At 36.2% G+C, this 13,288-nt stretch overlaps 1 protein-coding gene across 1 annotated transcript in view; it reads left to right on the forward strand.

The window, feature by feature from the left end:
- PIK3CB (phosphatidylinositol-4,5-bisphosphate 3-kinase catalytic subunit beta) overlaps positions 1 to 13,288 on the forward strand; it is a 124,343-nt gene that overhangs the window by 46,372 nt on the left and 64,683 nt on the right. Inside the window, exons 4-7 of the mRNA XM_004712086.4 lie at positions 3,126 to 3,349; positions 5,128 to 5,307; positions 7,354 to 7,524; positions 8,806 to 8,883. Coding sequence (XP_004712143.1) covers positions 3,126 to 3,349; positions 5,128 to 5,307; positions 7,354 to 7,524; positions 8,806 to 8,883 — 653 coding nt within the window. The remainder of the gene's footprint in view (positions 1 to 3,125; positions 3,350 to 5,127; positions 5,308 to 7,353; positions 7,525 to 8,805; positions 8,884 to 13,288) is intronic.

Here is a 13,288-nt window from a genome sequence, read left to right on the forward strand (position 1 = left end):
TCAATCCCATTGTTTTGCCCTCCAGACTGTTCACCCAGCTTATCTTATCTAGATAGACCTGCAGAGATAATCATATGCACCAAAAAACAAGGCATCGCAAAATAAATACATTAAAAAAAAGAAGGCATAGCAAGACAAAGTGACAAAAGAGAACACAATGATGACAACAAAAAGAAAACCAATCACCCAGAAAAGAATAAATTAATTTTTAAAAAAAAAAGAAAAAGAAAAAAATTTTTAAAAGAAAGAAAACATCTGTAAATAGATCAAGGTCTGATTTTTGACCTCTAGTCGTGTCCTCCAGTCAAGTCCGATGGGGTGCCACACTCTGGCCCCAGAGCCTGTCCTTTGCACTCCCTCAGGAGCTCCCTGCTCTGCTCCCCCCATTGCTCTGCTGCCTGCCTTTAGTGTTTTGCCTTGGTGTCACAGGGCGCTATAACATATCTTAAAGTGAATGACATGTACAGTCTGCAAGATTTTAACAATATTTTTAATATGATGATTTTTACCTAAAACCTTTTCATATTATATCTGACTATAAAATATGCATAAAATCTAAGTGAACATAAGCTTTAAGATTTGCTATAAAAACAGTATTTTTATTAGAAAGTTTGTAGAAAACCAACTAATTAAGATTAATTAGCCTAAGTTCTTAATTTTTACCAAAAGTTGTCTAGTTCCACCTTCAAAAGCAAAACTTTTAAACTCATCCAGTTTCTTAAGCAGATTTTCAGAGATTTAGATTTAGTGAGTCTGGCGTGAATTAAAGAAATCTGTGTATTTTAGGTGTTTCTACAGGTCTTTCTAATATATCGAGAATATAACTCAAGTAATAGTGGTTGTAATTCAACAGTTGAGTTGAGTGCTTATACTTGGGATTGAGTAATACGCTCTTCAGCAGCTTGGAGCTCATACTCAAGGAAACAAGGGTCTGTAAACAGTTAGCATGCAGCCGGTCAACTGCTCTGATACGGAGGGTGAGTCCTGAAGAGGCATTTGGCTGGTGAAGGGAACTGGAGAAAGGGAAAGAGAAGAGCACATGAACAGGATGTTTTATGCAAAGTGTAAGCAAAGTTCATTATGGTGGATTTAAGGGGACCGCCAGGACTAGCAGAAGACAAGGAAGGCAGCCAGGGGCGAGCCTTCTAGCCCATATACAGAACAGATGCTACCGAAATATCTGCTTTTCAGAGATAAAGATAATTTTAGAAAACAAACCCCAAAAGAACCTTTTACCCATAATAGGCATTTCATTGCAATTTAGTATTAACGAGATTAGACTATTGCAGGGAGTATTTTTCAGAGCCAAGAGTAAGTTCTAAAGAGGGGGCCAGATAGAACATTTTAGTTACTTAGGGTGGAGTAATTGGGACCTCTACAGGGACTCACCAGGCACAAAGGAGCTATTTTGTGACATAAATATTACATCCTGTGGGTACATATTAAACAGGTTTGACTGTTGATTGTGAGAACGGAGCTATTTAAAATATTTAAACAGCTTGAGTTACATTACATTATACACAGACACAAGATTTTCTTGTCAGGCAAATAAAATTAATCACACAAGTATGTATTTTTAAATGACTGTGAAATAAAGTCAAATAAGATCAAGGTCCAATAAGATACTAATTTTTTGCACTTGCTTCTAGTTTCTTGACCAATTCTTTGTTTTTCCTTTCCAAAATGTTTTCTGTGATACTTGAATTATTAAACAGCATGGTAAAGGTCTTGACCATTCATCCTTAACTATCTGTAGAATGTAATTTTTGGTTCCATTTCTAATACACAGGATGTTTTCATAGCCATCCTTTGGCACATTTTTGGAAAACAGGTTTCCATGATGACTTTATATACCTTCAAAGCTTAGCCTTTCTTACATTTTAAAGAAGCTCGCTATATCCAGCCTCTAAGCGGTTGTGCATTGGGCTGTTCAGGCAAGAAACCGGCTTCATAATTGAGGTGCCTCCTAGGCCCTCCTTGGGGTGGCCACATGGAAAAGGAAGCCCCCCCAGTTCAGGCTGCATGTTAACCTCCCCTATTTATCATTACAGATTTTTCAGAATTGTTTCCTAGAATTGACATTTGTAAGTTTATATAAAAGTTGTTTTACACAAGGATAAATAAAAATGTTCCTAGGGTTATAGTTCATGCACAGGCTTATTATAAACAAAATAGGTTTAAATGAATCTCTTCACTCAATGGATAGTGGCAAATAACTACTCTCAACAATACACTTTGTCTCGGTCTCATTGGGGGGGGTACCTTCCAAAAAGTTTCAATCCAAGCAATGGCTTCTAGGGGATCTGCTAGGCCAGTTAAATTCAAGGCAGAGTCAGCTCAGAAGGTTATGTTTTTTTGGATTTCTTTTTTTTTTTTTTAATAATTTTATTGGGGACTCACACAACTCTTATCACAATCCATACATATATCTATTGTGTCAAGCAATGTTTTTTGGGATCTCAAAGGAATAATCTTGATGGCTTTTCTCGACACAGGAAGATCGTGAAATCTTATAAAGAAATCTAAATTAAACTGAAAACTTTTGAAAGACATTCTGGTGGTTAGCTGCCTAGAACTTAACCACTTCACTGCCAAGGCTACTTTAAAATTGAATATATGAGGGAAACATAAGATGCTTAAGGATTATTGATAAATACACATATTGTAAGTAGTATTAAAAATAACAGCTGAAAGTAATATTTAAGTTTACTAAGTTTTAAGTAATTAGTTTCTTCTAACAGTGTTTGAAGTTCTTAACCTTTGAAAGATGTTTTAAACAAGATTTACCTGGTTTCTAAATAAAAATTGATCCTTTGTAGTTTTTTAAGTGTGTACTATGAATTTCAATGCTTGTCTTTATAATACTAGTAATCAAACAATTTATTTCAGAGATTTCAAGTTTATATTCATTCCGTATCATGTTTATAATAGAGAATGCTTATAATTCAGTTGTGCAATGAAATTATGTTTATCTTTTATATATGAGATTTATTCTTTTTCCTGGCTTATTATTTTAGTCTTTCATGGCATTTTGGGGCAGGGGGACAATGTTGTTTGTGTTAGTTGAGTGTTTTATATGCTATTATCATTTACTACCCAAAATGACATGTTTAAAAAATGTTTAGGTCTGCATGAATTTGATGCCCTGAAGGATCCTGAAGTAAATGAATTCCGAAGAAAAATGAGGAGTTTCAGTGAGGAAAAGATTCAGTCGCTTATAGGATTATCTTGGATGGACTGGCTGAAGCAGACCTATCCACCAGAGCACGAACCTTCCATTCTTGAAAACTTGGAAGATAAACTTTATGGAGGGAAGCTCATTGTGGCTGTTCATTTTGAAAATTGTCAGGTAGTGTTATATTATTTTAAGATGTAACTTTGTAATTAATATCTGCTTTTTACCTAAATGCAGTTCCAGTCTTAGAGGAGGCTCACCTAGTAAGCATTAATAAAAGGAATTTTTAGAATTAAAGGCAGAAATAAATTTAGGATTATGCATAATAATCTGAAGTGACATTAATACACATTCTGTGTATATACATTGCACTGCATTATTTCTTCATGCAATGGTGTGGTACTCTAGATATGGGTTGGTAAGGTGCATTATTTTAGTGGTCTTTACAGATACAAAACTCATACATATATAAAGCTCAAAGATTTTTTTAAAGGGCTTAAAAAAAAAAAAAGAATATGCAGCAAAGACCTCTATGTTGTTACCCAAGCCTGACATAACTACTTTTGGGTCCTGTACGGAAAAGATTTACTAAGCTTTGATCTAGCTGCCTTTAAATTGTAAATGTTATTATTCCTCATCTCATTTTCTTTTATCTGTAATGAAAGATTTGGGCCAAGTGAACTGTCTTTTCTACAGTTGTATATTTACATTCTGGGCACTCTTTTCTGCGTGGAGTAGTTATGTGTTTGGGGCTAATTAGATGGCACCCAACCACAACTTCGACAACTATTCTAGTGTACATTAATTCTTGCTCACTTGTAGAATGTTCTCATATGGTCATGTCATCAACAGCTGCTGAAGTTCCACAGCATAAGGGACCATTAAACTAAAAACGAGATGAAATATAGCAAGTCAAAAGCTCTGGTGAAATTGTCGGTTAAGCATTAGATTGTCGATGTAAGATCAGAGGTTCAAATCCTCAGCCACTTCATTGGTGAAAGAAGAGGCTCGCTGCTCCCATAAAAAAAAAAAGCAGGGAGGGAGGGGGAAAAATGAGGAGCTGATGACAAGGGCTTAAGTGGAGAGTAAATGTTTTGAGAATGATGAGGGTAATGAATGTACAAATGTGCTTTACTCAATTGATGTGTGTATGGATTGTGATAAGAGTTGTATGAGCCCCCAATAAAATGATTTAAAAAAATTATAGACTTGGAAAGCCTAGGGAACAGTTGTATTCAGTCCTGTATCAGATCATTATTAGAATAAACTTAATTACAGTGTGTTTGTTTTGAGTTTTTTTGTTGTTTTGAGTTTTGTATAATAAGGTACCCAACTGAAAAAGCAAATATATTGTCAATTTCAACACAGTGATTCTCTAGGGCAGAGTAGAATTGCCCCAAATGATTTCCCAAGCTATAAGTCTATAGGACAACAGACGGCCTCATCTTTCTTTCAGGGAACTTCTGCTAAGTTTAAACCTTTGGATTTGGACAGCCGGCCTTGGATTAGCAGCCAAATGCTTTAACACTGTGTTAAAGCAAGGTGACTCTTTAGGAGGGAATTTTTTGTGTATGGCATTGATAATAGGAAAACAAGACAGTAATTTCTGTGAAAAAGATTGGAAATTTTCAGGGACACATCATCAATATCAGCCATCCATAGGACATGAAGCAAAAAGATTATAATTGTAAATCTAGCCTATATCAATTTTAATCTATTTGTGGAAGTTACTGGTATTCGATAGTGTAAAATGCCTGTAAAGTATCAGAAATGTTAACAAATTTTACAGAAAAGTAGGAAAATGTATTAGAATATAGTGTAAAGGATGTACACATGTACAAGTGTACAGAAGAAATAATACGTGTAAATTATAAGTTTTGCAAGAAAAAGTTGTTCAGAGCACAAATATAAAATTTGATATCCTTTTTTTTCCACCGCCCCCCACCTTTAAGGATGTGTTTAGCTTTCAAGTATCTCCTAATATGAATCCTATAAAGATAAATGAATTGGCAATCCAAAAACGTTTGACTATTCATGGAAAAGAAGATGAAGTTAGCCCCTATGACTATGTGTTGCAAATTAGTGGGAGATTAGAATATGTGTTTGGTGATCATCCACTAATTCAGTTCCAGGTATGTATATTAACTTGCAGTTTATAAAAAAATTTTGGGTTTGTGGATGTAAATGTGAAACACTTTGGAATTTACAGATGTAAATAATATCCATGATTATATCTATCACAGGTATAACCATTGTTAATACTTTAGCATGTGTTTCTTTTTTTTTTTGCAGTTGTATAGATTTTTGGCATAATACTTACATATGTTTGTGTCCATATGTGAGTGCATCCTGTTTTTTAAATTGTTTCTGATAGTGTTTTAATAACTTTTCTAATAGTTTTATGAATTCTTCATAAACACAATTTATAATACTGTTTATTTTTTCTTCATATATACAATAATTTAGATATATGATGTTCTGGGGTAAATGGAATGTAAAATTTTCTGATTAAACTGTCATTCTGTGAATTCTACAAAGCATTATTTGTGATTATCAGTTAATTAGATCAAGTAATGTTGGTAAATTTTTATTGTGAATTATAAAACCTTTTGGTTGGTATAATTTATGCATGTAGTCTGCTGTGCCCCCTTTTCTGTTGTTTTCATATGTGGCAAGAATTTTGCAAGCATTTGGTTTAACTATCCATAAATTCTGGGTGGAATACAATATATTGAATCACATTTTATATCTACATGACATTATTCTGTTGAGTAATGCATTGAATTTTCCGATTCACTTTGTTAGCAATCTGGTAATGTGAATAACTACCCTCTTTTATTTTGTGCAAGAAGCCCTTGTGGCGCTTTCAGGTAAGCACTGGACCACAGGTTAGCAGTTCAAACCCAGCAGCCACTCTGTAGGAGAAAGATTAGGTTGTTTCCTTAAGATTTACAGCCAAATCCTTGTATACGGTTTCTATGATTCGACAGTGTGTTTGTGTAATATACCTTTAGAAAGTAATCCTTGCTTAATGTAAACAAAACAGCACATAAAACTGCATTAGCCAATAGATTTTTGCTACGCAGGTAGGAAGTAATGGTTGCCTAGAACCCTGTGCTGTGAAGATACCAGGACCACGTCAGGGATCGTTGGGGACGTGTGAGTCTGCCACCCAAGGACATTCGGAGTAGCCACCCATGCACATTTTGCCTTCCTCTAGCTTACTGACCAAAACATGGCTTTGGCATCTCACAAAAATAGCTTTGGATTTCAGTTTTACAGTTACTAGATGTGTGCTTTAATCTTTCTGAGCTTTAGTTATCTATTAAATGGCGGATAGTCTCTCTTGTAAAGTTATCAAGATTTATAGAGTTAGAACTCTTGTAGAGCTATAATATAAGAAGTGCTGTGCCTGTAAGAAGGAGCCCTGGGTGTATAGTGAATTAATTTACACCTTGGGTTGCTAACTGCAAGATCGGCAGTTTGAAACCACCAGGTTTACTGAGTGAAAGATGGGGCTTTTGATGGCAGTTAGACCTGTAAGAGTTAGTTCAGTGTTTCAGCATTCTAATCTTCAATTTATGGTAGATAGTTTATGTCTTATAATATGCTCTGGTGCAACAGTGATTAAATACTCAGCTGCTAACAAAAATGTCGGTGGTTCAAACCCACTAGCTTCCATTTGAGAAATATGTGGCAATCTGCTTCTGTAAAGATTAACCAAAAACTTCAAACCAAACAGGGCAGAACCACCTCTGTAGGTTTCTAAGACTGTAAATCTTTGGGGAGTAGAAAACCTCATCTTTCTCCCATGGAGTGGCCAGTGATTTTGAACTGCTGACCTTACGGCTGGTAGTCCAGTGCATAACCTAGTATACCACCAGGGTGCACTTCCATGAAGATTACAGTCTGATAAACCCTTTCTAGCAGTTCTATTCTGTTGCAGAAGTCTGCTATGAATTTGCATGGATTCAGTAACAGTGAGTTTTGTTTTTTTTTAATGTGTTGTATAATTTTAGATTTTTTATATTCTTGAAACAGGTATTAAGGAAGATAATATATCACAGTGAAGCTAGTATGGAGTTCTTGTTCAGACTAATTTTATTCTTGTAGTGCTTTAAATGTTTGATTGGCGATCTATATCTTGAAGTATAAGCAGTACTTTTTTGCTACTGTAGTATATCCGGAACTGTGTAATGAGCAGAGCCCTGCCACATTTTATACTTGTGGAATGCTGCAAGATCAAGAAGATGTATGAACAGGAAATGATTGCTATTGAGGCTGCTATAAATCGAAATTCATCTAACCTTCCTCTTCCTTTGCCACCAAAGAAAACACGAATTATTTCTGTAAGTTTCACAGGTGAACTTTTGATGAAGCTACAGGCATGTATATTAAGCCTCACACAAATTTTATGTCACTTCTCCTTTTATTAAGAGCAATGAGTATTTTCAGAGTCCACCGCTTTTATTTAAAAAGTATCCTTCTAACTACTGTTGATTTCATCTACTCAAGCTACATATAAAATATGTTTGTTGTTCTTTTGGAGACAAAGAAAAATGCCCTCAAATAGATCTTCTTGAGAGTAGCCTTTAAGGCAGTGGTTCTCAACCTTCCTAATGCCGCGACCCTTTAATACAGTTCCTCATGTTGTGGTCTGACCCCCCAGCCATAAAATTATTTTTGTTGCTACTTCATAACTGTAATTTTGCTACTGTTATGAATCGTAATGTAAACATCTGATATACAGGACGTATTTTCATTGTTACAAATTGAATATAATTAAACATAATTAAAGCACAGTGATTAATCACACAACATTATATAATTATATATTGTGAAATATTTATGTGTTTTCCAATGGTCTTAGGTGACCCCTGTGAAAGGGTCGCTCGACCTCCAATGGGGTCGCAGCCCATAGGTTGAGAACTGCTGCTTTAAACAAAGGTCTTCATGAATAATTTGAGGTGAGCCACTGGAGAAGTTAGGATTAGTTGCAGAATTTAATTTACCAGTATAATTTATACTGGTAAATTCTAGAGCCTTAATCATGGTAGTGGTTTTGGTATAATTTACCTTTCTTTGTGTTATTGAATTCTTCTAGACGTTAAACATATCAAAGCCACCCCCTTTTTGGAATATAATATATTTGAATAAAACAAGTTCTAAGTTTGTGTTCCTTGGAGCAGTTATTTTAACATTTTTAAAGTACCTCTTTAATTTTAGGAAACTGTTATTATCGACCATTTCTTAATACTACTGTATTAATTTTAATACTCTTAATTTATCCGAAACTTTTAATTCTACCAATTTTAGTATTTATTCTTTTAGGTATACTATTAGCATTTGTGGAATGCTGCTTACGTTTTACCATAAAAACAAAGGGCCAGTGGACATAATGATTAATTTAATACGAAAGAACTTCAAAAAGTTCCTGGGAAAATTCCATCATCTTTTATTTCCATTTATCTTTGAACTTTTCGAAGCCCCTCATGTATATGATACTCAGTTTTTAGTTTATAGCTATTTTCATCCGTTTGCTAATAGATATGAAAACTGATGAGTTCATTTTCATTGCTAGTTAAAATATTTGTTTCTTTCAATAAAATAAGTATTTTATTCTTTTACAGCATGTTTGGGAAAATAGCCACCCTTTCCAAATTGTTTTGATTAAGGGAAATAAACTAAACACAGAAGAAACTGTAAAAGTGAGTAATTACTAAGATTTGAATTTTTCATCCACATTATTTGAATAAGCCACCAATAAACTCAATATTACTACAGTGGACATTAAAGCTTACATATTAAAATGTGTATATTTCAGTTATATGACATAAACCCAGTGCTGTCAAGTCAATTCTGACTCATAGTAACATTGTAGGACAGAATAGAACTGCTCCTTGGCGTTTCTTAACTGTAAATCTTTTGGGGAACAGATTATCAATCTCATCTGTCTCCCTTGGAGCAATTGGTGGGCTTGACACTGATCTTGTGTTTAGTAGCTCAGTGCTTACCCCACTACCATCAGGGCTCCTAAGTGTTGTTGCTGATAGGTGCCATAGAGTCAGTTCCAACTTAGAGTGGCCGTCTGTACAGCAGATGAAACACTGCCTGGTCCTGCGCCATCCTCACCATTGGTTTTATGTTTGAGCTCATTGTTGCGGTAAAAAGGAAGAAGCCCTCAACAAAATGAATCGCAGTGGCTGCAACAACGGGCTCAAACATTGGAACAGTTGTGAGAATGGCATAAGACCGGCAGTGATTCATTCTGTTGTACATAGGGTTACACTATAGGTCGGAACCAGTTGGTGACAGGTAACACCAACACGTTTCTTTCAGTACTCTTCTTCAACACCACCATAATTCAAATGTGTCATTCTTTCTTTGGTATTCCTTATTCAGTGTGTAACTTTCAAATGCATATGGATTCCTTATTCAGTGCCTGACTTTGAAATGCATATGGATTCCTTATTCAGTGCCTGACTTTGAAATGCATATGAAATGGTTGAAAAGACCATGGTTGTGTCAAACACACTTTAGTCCTCAAAATAACATCCTTGCTTTTAAGCACTTTGGGTGTTGTACTGGATTTACCTAGTGCAATGAGTCATTTGATCTCTTGACTGCAGCTACCATGATCATTGATTGTAGATGAAAGCAAGATTAAATCCTTGACATCTCAATCTTTTCTCCATTTATCATGATGTTACCTATTGGTCCAGGTGTGAGGATTTTTGTTCTCTTTACATACTGAAGGCTGCAGTCCTTGATCTGCATCAGCAAGTGCTTCAAGTCCTCCTCACTTTCAGCAAGCAAGGTTTTGTCATCTGCGTATTGCAGGTTGTTAATAAGCCTTCCTCCATTCCTGACTGTATTCTTCTTTAAATAACCCAGCTTTTCTTATGTGCTCACTCCTTAATTATGCAAATTACAGTATGAAAGTAAGTCGGTGCATGGTTCTTTAGTATGTTTGTACCAAAGTATTCTTTTAATAGACACTTTTTGGAAAGATTTACATTATTTTCCCAGCATATATTATGTAAGAAATGAGTATTTAATTTATTTTTTAGCAGCTTTATTGGCACTTTACATGCCATATAGTTTAGTAATTCAGTCATATCAAGACGAGTTGTACAATAGAAACGAGTGTTTTAGATTAGAAACTCAGCAAGTGAAATGTTAGCCAGAGTTCAAACTCATTGCCATCAATTTGATTCCTACTTATAGGAAGCCGATTGGACAGGGAAGAACTACCCCTGTGGGTTTCCGAGACTGTGTATGGGATAGAAACCCTCACTTTTCTCCTGTGGAGCGGCTAATGGTTTCCAACTGCTATCCTTACGGTTAGCAGCCCAAGGCATAACCATTATGCTATCAGGACTCCATAATCCAAGATTAGGAATCACATATTTCTATGCAAGCATACCCTCCTCTCTCTCAGCCGCACTCAGAACCACACGCAGTCTCCTCCCTCAGGCTCTTCCCCTCCTTTTGCTGAACACAGTGAAAATGTAATACTATTTCCTGGAAGCAAATAGATGACTACATTATAGACCACAAGTTGTTAACACATGGGAATTTATTGCACCACAATCATACAATTAAAGCCATAACAAGCCATTTCATCAGTAAGCGTAACGCATGCATTTCCCCTTATTTTGTTTGGCAGGAAATAAAATGAATAATTTTGTGATCCAAAATAGAGAGATCCAGTTAGTTTTGAATGTTTACTGGCATGATGGTACGTGCAGGAACACTTTGCTAAAAATTACCAATAGCTTACTTTCTTAGATCAAAATTCTGTGAGCAACTATTCTTAAAATAAGTGCTTTTTTCTTATATTCTCAGCTAGATTGTTCTCTAAAAAAACTTTTTTTTTAACCTTTGTATTGTGGTTTGGTAAGCATTTACAAAGCACATCCATTCTCCATTCTAGAGGTTTGTTTCTTTACCCTTTGCTGTTGACTCAAGGTTATTGTTTTTGGTGGGTGTGGTTACACCAAATTAACCTGTTTTCAATTTCTGGGGTAACTTCATTTTTAAGTTGACCTTTTCTTAATATTTGTACATATGTTGCCATCATCATTTCCAAAACATTTTCTGCTTGATTCCTTGGTTTAAGCTCCTCTTTTTTCCCTTTCCCTCTCCCACCCTTGTGAATCCTTGATCAATAATATATTTTTATTATTTCGTGTCTCATGCTGTCCATTGTCTCCCTTCACCAATATTTCTGTTATTCACCCCCTTTGGGGGGCTATATATTCAACCTTGGGATGGGTAACCCTTTTTTGCCCCTTCCCCTCCGCGGTCATCCCCCTATCCTCATGGTTTTGCTAATCCCACTACTCTTCCTGAGGGGTTTATCTGTCCTGAATTCCATGTGTAGAGAGCTCTTATCTGTACTAATGTGTGTTCTCCAGTCTAGCCAGATATGTAAGGTAGAACTGGGTCATGGTAGTTGCGGAGAGGAAGCATTCAGAACTAGAGGAATGATGTGTGTTTCATCAGTGCAGTACTGCACCTTGGTTGAGTGATCCCTTACTTATAATCCTTCTGTGGGGGGATATCCAAATTGTCTACAAATGGGTTTTGGGTCTCTACTCCAAACCCCTTCGTTCCCATTGATAAAGTTGTTTGTTTTGGATCTTTTCATACCTGATCCCTGATCCTGCGCATGATCACACAGGCTGATGACCTTCCTCCATGTTGGCTTATTTGCTTCCCTGCTGGATGCTGCTTGTTTAACTAACTTCAAGTCTTTAAGACCTCAGATGCTAAATCTTTTGATAGCCAGGCACTATCCACTCTCTTCACCACATTTGCTTATCCACCCATTTTATCTTCAGTAATCCTGTTGGGCAGGTGAGTATCAAAGAGTGTCAGGTTATTGGAACAAACTGTTCTTGTGTGAAGGGATGCCTTGAGTAGAGGTCCAAAGTCCGTCTACTATCTTAATACTTATCATATAAATATATATACATTGTTCTCTATCCCTTTCATTATAAATTTGTATATTTACATATATATATGCAGTAGCTATACCTCTATAAATAGCTGTCCAGACCACATGGGAGAGAGAGAGAGAGAAAGAGGGAGAACCTCATCGTGGCCCACCAAGCCCCAAGGATGACATCTCTGCTTGGGGCAGCCAATACACAGAGAGGACCATAGGACCAGCCCCACCACAAACTCCCTCATTAACCCATAGCGCTACGAGAGACAGCACTGGAAACACTGTGTGGAAAGTGTGCCGGTCTGCCCCATGCACAGTGGTGTGAAAGGCAAAGGGAGTGTAACAGGACAGCAAGAGGAGCAAAGTAACCAAGTCCCCAAGGGATCCTGAAAATAGACTTCTGACTTTGGGGACAGGACTTGACACCTTATCAGACTCGATTAGAAGACACACACAAGGGTCAGCACACAGACCTGGAACCACCTATTGGTTCTTTTCTTGATTTGTTTTTCTTTGGCTTATATCTATATAAGATAGACAGGATGAACAATTCTGAGGAGAAAACAACGGGATCAGCGGTTCTGGGGGGGACATGGGAGAGGAGGGGATCGGCAGGGGGAGTGGGAGCCAACAAACTTGGGGATAAGAGAACAACAAGAGACCTAAAAATGATAGTGAGGAAGGTGTATAATGCCTGGCGGGGTTTAATAAAGTGCAATGTATCCGAGAGGAATTACTGAGAGCCAAATGGAGGGTGAGCATGATAGTGGGATAGGAGGAAGGTGTAAGAAATAGGAGGCAAAAGCTACTTATAGAGGATGTCATTCTTAAAGGCAGAAAATTACATTATTTTATATACTTCCAGGTTTGTATGTTTGTTTATTTTTCCAGGTTCTATAGAGTAGACACTTAGGCAATTGTGTTCAGTAATTTGTATATATACATGTGTAGTTTACATAATGTGAAATCCTTCTTTAAACTTTCAGATTATTATACTTGTCTACTATGATAATTTTATCATTCTTTAATTATTTTTGTGCTTTTTTGTTGTTAATCATTTTATTAGGGGCTAATACAACTCTTATCACAATCCATACATACATCAATTGTGTAAAGCACATTTGTACATTCATTGCCCTCATCATTCTCAAAACATTTGT

This window comes from Echinops telfairi, unplaced genomic scaffold (genome assembly GCF_000313985.2).
Source record: "Echinops telfairi isolate 266 unplaced genomic scaffold, ASM31398v2 ScPeMD7_16;HRSCAF=60, whole genome shotgun sequence".
Classification (NCBI taxonomy): Eukaryota; Metazoa; Chordata; class Mammalia; order Afrosoricida; family Tenrecidae; genus Echinops; species Echinops telfairi.